This window comes from Hakea prostrata, chromosome 11 (assembly GCF_041222555.1).
Source record: "Hakea prostrata isolate BN-2017 chromosome 11, UWA_Hpros_2, whole genome shotgun sequence".
Lineage (NCBI taxonomy): Eukaryota > Viridiplantae > Streptophyta > Magnoliopsida > Proteales > Proteaceae > Hakea > Hakea prostrata.
This window is the reverse complement of record NC_142610.1, coordinates 15,988,173-15,994,172: the sequence shown is the minus strand read 5'-3', so window position 1 is coordinate 15,994,172 and position 6,000 is coordinate 15,988,173. Positions and strand designations below refer to the sequence as shown.

The 6,000-nt window shown below is 37.2% G+C and overlaps 1 protein-coding gene across 2 annotated transcripts; it reads left to right on the top strand.

Moving 5' to 3' along the window:
* Positions 1-685: 685 nt before the first annotated feature.
* LOC149000408 (protein ABA DEFICIENT 4, chloroplastic-like) lies at positions 686-5,661 on the top strand. 2 transcript variants are annotated; one of them, XM_089140962.1, is made up of 6 exons: positions 686-1,146; positions 2,187-2,388; positions 4,475-4,575; positions 4,718-4,846; positions 5,019-5,107; positions 5,267-5,661. In XM_089140962.1, the coding sequence occupies exons 1-6, from the start codon at positions 1,102-1,104 to the stop codon at positions 5,400-5,402; spliced, it is 702 nt and encodes a 233-aa protein (XP_088997088.1). In that variant the 5' UTR covers positions 686-1,101; the 3' UTR covers positions 5,403-5,661. The 2 variants fall into 2 exon arrangements, with proteins under 2 accessions (XP_088997088.1, XP_088997087.1); XM_089140961.1 differs by having other exon boundaries at positions 2,160-2,388.
* Positions 5,662-6,000: the final 339 nt, after the last annotated feature.

Below are 6,000 nucleotides of genomic sequence, written 5' to 3'. Positions count from 1 at the left end.
TTTTTTGAATTCCATCTTCCATGAGATTCACTCTAACCACCAAGTTCTCGAGTGTTGTTTTCTTCTTTTCTTTTTGAAAATTTAACTGGTAATAGAAAGTTAACTTAACTAATCCATAAATAAGGGAGGAAAATATAATTTTATTGGACGATTTAGATTTAATTAATAGATCTAAGGGTAGATATTTAGAGCCGTTTAACTAACATTTTCACACGTCCCATCAGCTACCACCTTCCCTTCAAATATATCACTAAAGAGAATTGAACCTACGACTTCTTTACTATGAGATACTAGACACTGCACTGGCAACTCTTTGATGATACGGAGTTTAGATCTTTTACCCATTAAAGTAAAGGTTCATGGCTCCATTACATGTCATTACCTCTTAGAACATGTCCATTATGATTAGGGGTTTCATCTTTGATTCATCTTGTCAAAGCTCATAGGTCGGATCTCCTCTTAGTATGTGATAAAGAGATGTGAGGTAACTTTAGACTTCTACTCTGGCGGATGGACTATTTGATTTCATATAGCATAGTCGTATCAGCTTAAGGGCCATACATTTTGAAATTGCTTCAGTGCTGCGGCAGCACCGTGAAACTTTCGGTTTAGATCAAAACTTGTGATTAAGACGAACTCTCAACCACTCGTATGGTATAAATGAACTACTTTTTTGTGAAGTTCAACTGCAACATGGAAGCAATTTCGTTTGCTTCTAGGTAGCCATCATTCATGGTCTGGCTTTGTCATAATCCTTGAAGATTGAGGGTAATAAATCGTATCTGAAGTGGCACTTCAATTACTAAATAAGCTTCGAACGTACCCATTGCCGAGCCAATTGAAAAAAGGTTAACGGCTATCCTTCCCAAACCATGTGGTCAGTGGCAGCATCTCAGATTCCAAAATGGAATTCCAAAACAAGTAATAAGGTTTGTCAACTTTCTGATGGTGAGTAGAGTTTCAGTGGAGTTGCGCCTACCCGATGACCCTTTTATTGTTCTCTGGAGTTGCATCCGCAAATCGCCTCTCTGAAATCTCTTTTGTGAATTGTGAGTGAGTGAACGAAGTTGTTGTCTTGCAACTTAGTTATACACACAGGAGATGATCCCCTCGGCTTACTCTTGTAGTTCTCTAGTGTCACTTAAGGTAAGAAATGGCTTCTGTTCTGCTTGTTAAAATGTCTTAGAGAGAAGAAGCAGCTTGGGTTTTTAGTGCTTTTGAATTTTATTCTTTTTGTTCTCTTCGGCTTTGGGCATTCTTTCTGGGTTGCATTTTTTTTTCTTTTGGTACTTATCCACAGTTATTTGGATAGAATATTGGATTGTTCTGAACGGGTACTTGGCGGATTCTGCTTCCTCTATGTTCTCTTGGCGTTTTGGGCGAGATAATCTAATTTTAATTATTTATTCAGAAATTCAACTTCATTCTCCACTATTTTGTTATTTGATTACCTGAATTTGGACGCGTTTCTTTCTGATTCCTCCAAAATTACTCGAAGAATTAACATCCTTTGTTTCCTTCTGGATATCTATGTGGGTTTCGGCATGCATTCCAAGCCTCATCGGGTACATATATGCCAAATTTATCTATATCTTAATGCTTGCTTCTCAGTTTTCTTTCAGTGTTGATTGTGTGGGGTTTTTGGTATATTTTTCCTGCAACTGTTGAATGATCATGAATTGTCATTCTGTCTGGAGGAATAAAGCATTTTAGAGCAGTCATCTTTTTGTCTGATGATATAAAACAATAATGGATTATAAGATAGTTTCAACTCTCAGTATCTTTTAACATGTTTGACTTGTACTTACTCTTTATAGTTGTATATTTCTGCAGTTACCTGTTTGTAGTTATTGTAATTTATTCTTGTCTCTGATCCTGTCGCTTCTGTAGAAGTTTCTCAGCGTCTATGTTTTTTATTAGTTGAATTTGTTCTACATATATTCTGGCATTTCAAGGGATGTTTTAATACTCTCTGGCAAGGTTCCCTCTTCTTCCTCCCCCCCCTCTCCCAACCAATGGTCCTTTCTGTGTACACTCTGTGTTTGAATTTATTTATCTTGCACTAAGTCAGATTGTTGTTTTTCTAAAGAAATTTGATGTTCTCTCTCCTGCTGTTGATTCGCCCAATTTCCATACTGTTGTGTGTTTCTGTTTTACAGATTGACCGAAGCTGTCATTTTAAGCAGCAGAGCCACATTCTTAGCAGACAACAAAGACCTGTTTTTTCTGTTGGAGGGATGAGCACCAAACTTGCCAGCCAACAAGTTTCAAGAATAGGGGTTGTGCGAAGCAGTGATTGGAGTTTTGTGAGGGGATCAAAAGTTGCCCAAAGTCCTGAAGTTGCTAGATGTGTGTCTCACAGAAGTAACTTCAAAGTATCTGCCTCATGTAATTCTTTTTTCGGTCACTTATACTTCTTAGTTTACCTTTATATGAAGTTGCACTGTCAAATGGCATTCTGTTTTTTTCCTTCTTTTTCAGCTTTAACAAAATCATGTCTCCAGACTAAAGCCTAGGAAATTATAGTTTCAACTTTAGTACTGCTGGTTGTTGGTGGTCTTCATTAAAATTTTCTTCATTGATTGACATATGCTGAAATTAATTCCTTCAATGAGTTATGTAGTACTGCAACTACTAGAAGTTGACTGTAGGTCCCAATCTTTCTCATTCAGTAGTACTGCAACTACTGGAAGTTGACTGTAGGTCCCAACCTATACTTAATTATAGAAGTATTTAAAGTCAAATTCTCACTTGTTCAAACTCCTCTGATGTGCATCTATTTTATTCTTCCAGTTAATACCATTAAGCAAATTGTCAAGCATACCTTCAAAAGCTTCACATGTTGCTTCTTCATCTGGACATTCTTTTTACTTCAGGTCAATTGGGTTTTCTAAACCTGAGATTCTTAAATATGAACGCAAGCCAGCATAATGGCCATATTTTGATTGCCAGGTGCTTGTTCATAAGACAAACACCAACCGAATAGACTACAACTATTTGCAACATTCAAAAACTGCTATCAGTGATGGGACTTGTATATACCTTTGAAGACAAAATTAAAAGATGGCAAAAGGATCTCACAGTCAATTTTGACAGGCCAGGGAGCTGGAAAACTCAAATATTGGGAGAAAACCTCAGCTAAAATTATTCAACTATTGAAATAAACCTGTTACCATTGCCATTACTGGTTGCCCCTTTACATCGATTCTAATGCTAAACTATTGAATTCAACTTGGAATCTATGAATATTCAATCCTCCTTGTAGAATATCTAAATGTGCTGAACATTGAGCGACACAGCTAACTTCATGCTCACCCAAATAAACACTTGCAGGCAGAGACATCATTTCAAATTAGTTTCAAGCATCCAAAGTAAGACATTGAACTGCTCATTGCCATTTTGCACATACTTGCTCTATTTGAAATGCCATGGATTGCCGAAATCATGGTTATATTTGTTATTATTTCTGTGCATAAGTGTATCCCATCCATTTTTGCTTCCAGATAATTCTTTGTAACTGAGGATTTTGTGTTCTTCTTCGTCCCGTATTGATTCAAATGTGATGGCATCAAAAGCTATTGTGATAAGAATGAAAATGGAGTATATGGTATGTAACTTTAGCCACATTAGGGTGGATAATAGGGTAGTGAAAATTGATTAGAGGGAGATATGAAGAAGTAAATATTTTAGGCATCTGAGCCATGGAAATGAGGTCTCCGCATCCGGGACAAGACAGCATACAAAATGAAGTATTGGCATTGACCGAGATCTTGGTTCAACTGAAACCAGATCAAATTTAGGAATAAAAGGAGCCTTATCTTGACATATTCCAAGTGAGGTCTTGGTTGCCTAGGTGGTTTCATTGTGAACTTCCAAATATTGAGATTTCTTCCCCTTTTTTATGGAAAATCACTGGAGAACTCCAAGAAACATGTGGAAACATCAATCTACAACTAGATTACAGTAATTTAAAGATGGTCAGAGGATTCAAAGAAGACCTATTTCCCCCTAAATATATTTTTGGAAAAATATGTCCAGATCTAGGTGGTTGATCTCAATATTTGTTTGCTACACAACATTGGGAGATTTATATGTTGATGGAATCAGAATTATTGTTGGCTTTCTTCTACTAAATTGCATGTAGAATAGGACTATTAGAGACTGTATGTACCATAGCCTGCAACCTAGGGTAAACTCCTATTTTGGATTTTGAATTTTCAAAATCTTAGAGTGCCACTTTTGTTTTGTTTAAGTGGCCCAAAATGGGCTGCTTACTAAGTTTATGACCAATGAAGGTCTAAGGTCATCCAAAACCAAGCATCAGTGAGAATTGAATTCACGATCTGACAAGTTGTTAGGTCTTATTTTGTACCCATGGAATAACAAACATGAGAATGTTCCACAGGAATGTTACTAAATAGAGCCTGGGAAACACTTTGAGAGTATGTTTTGTTAAGACAGTTTTCTCTTGCAGGGCTTACAAATTCTCAAATTGCCAGCAGTGTCTTCACCCTGGGAACAGCTGCTGTCCTTCCATTCTACATCCTCATGGTTCTGGCTCCTAAAGCAGCCGTGGTGAGTGTTTGATGAATGAATTGGTGTTTATCATTGTACCATTTCTGTAGGACTAGAAATCCAAAATATTTTGGTTTCTTTCCCAAATCCCACCCCCACCCCAACCCCAAGCAATTTGATGACTGATTCCCCACATATGTAGACCAAGAAGACCATGGAGAGCACCATACCATTTGTTGTACTTGGACTTTTGTATGCCTATCTGCTATACCTCTCATGGACACCAGATACCATACGGTTAATGTTCACAAGTAAATATTGGCTGCCAGAGGTGTGTATCCATGGCTTCCTTTCTTTTTTCGAATTCTAATATGATTGTCAGAAGTCAATGAATGTTCAACAAAGAAAAGAAGCGGACCAAAAGTATGCAATTCACTCTATTTTGAAATCTGCCTTGTAACTTTGTTTAGTCCTTGTCTAACAAAGATGTGGCCCTTTTTTAGCTCTGCAGTATCAGAAAGATGTTCTCCAGTGAGATGACCTTAGCTTCTGCATGGATTCATCTGTTAGCTGTTGATCTCTTTGCAGCAAGGTCTTCTCTCTGTCTCCCCCCCCCCCCCCAAAACAAAAACACACACACACACACATGAGTGGGCACAGTTTCTGACTTTTTCTGTGTAGGTTTCAGTGAGACAAATACAAATGATCGACATTGATTCCTGATATTTGCTCCTCCTTTTTATCCATACAGGCAGGTGTATCATGATGGACTGGAAAATGATATTGAGACTCGACATTCAGTTTCACTGTGCTTACTCTTTTGTCCAATTGGAATTGTTACTCATTCGTTAACGAAGCTACTGAGAAAAAACACAGCAAATACCTAGTGAAATATAGAGTGACTATTTAAAGCAACTCCGAATGTATCTTCGACAACTTGATCCTGAGAATGGACATCAGTATTTCTTGCAGAATTGTGTTTACTTTTTGTGGATGTCAGACTCAATTTTTTTAGTTAATGGTTTGCTAATTCAGCTTTGAATCACTGGATCACTCATGGTAGTCTTAAAACATACTACATTTTCTTATTGACCCTTTATTAAAAAACTGATCAGAAACCAAATTAATCTTCAATGTTGCACTTTTATGAGGGTAACAGTTGTCATTCCTCTGCAGACGACAGAATGTTTCAGATGGAATGTTACAGGTTCAAGTATCATGTTTACCATTTCTTTGGGAAGGAGTTCTGCAGAACTGGAGCTGCTATCATTTTTGTTAGCTTTTGGTGACTGGCAGTTATCTCAACAGTATCAGTATACCTATCCTTTAGCCTTAGTTCCTTCTGAAGGCCCTATTTTTCTGAACGAAAACACAATAGCGATGTAGTAATGGAATGAGAAGATATTTTTGCTTTGAGGCATAATTGGCAAAAGTTTGCATGAGTGGAAAATTAAAAATTATAGAATGCGTATTAATTGCAAATGT

Coding starts and splice junctions, on each gene's coding strand:
- LOC149000408 (XM_089140961.1), top strand. CDS start 1,102: ATGATCCCCTCGGCTTACTCTTGTAGTTCTCTAGTGTCACTTAAG. Junction 4,576..4,717: donor TGGCTCCTAAAGCAGCCGTG/GTGAGTGTTTGA, acceptor CCACATATGTAG/ACCAAGAAGACCATGGAGAG. Junction 5,108..5,266: donor GTTGATCTCTTTGCAGCAAG/GTCTTCTCTCTG, acceptor TTATCCATACAG/GCAGGTGTATCATGATGGAC.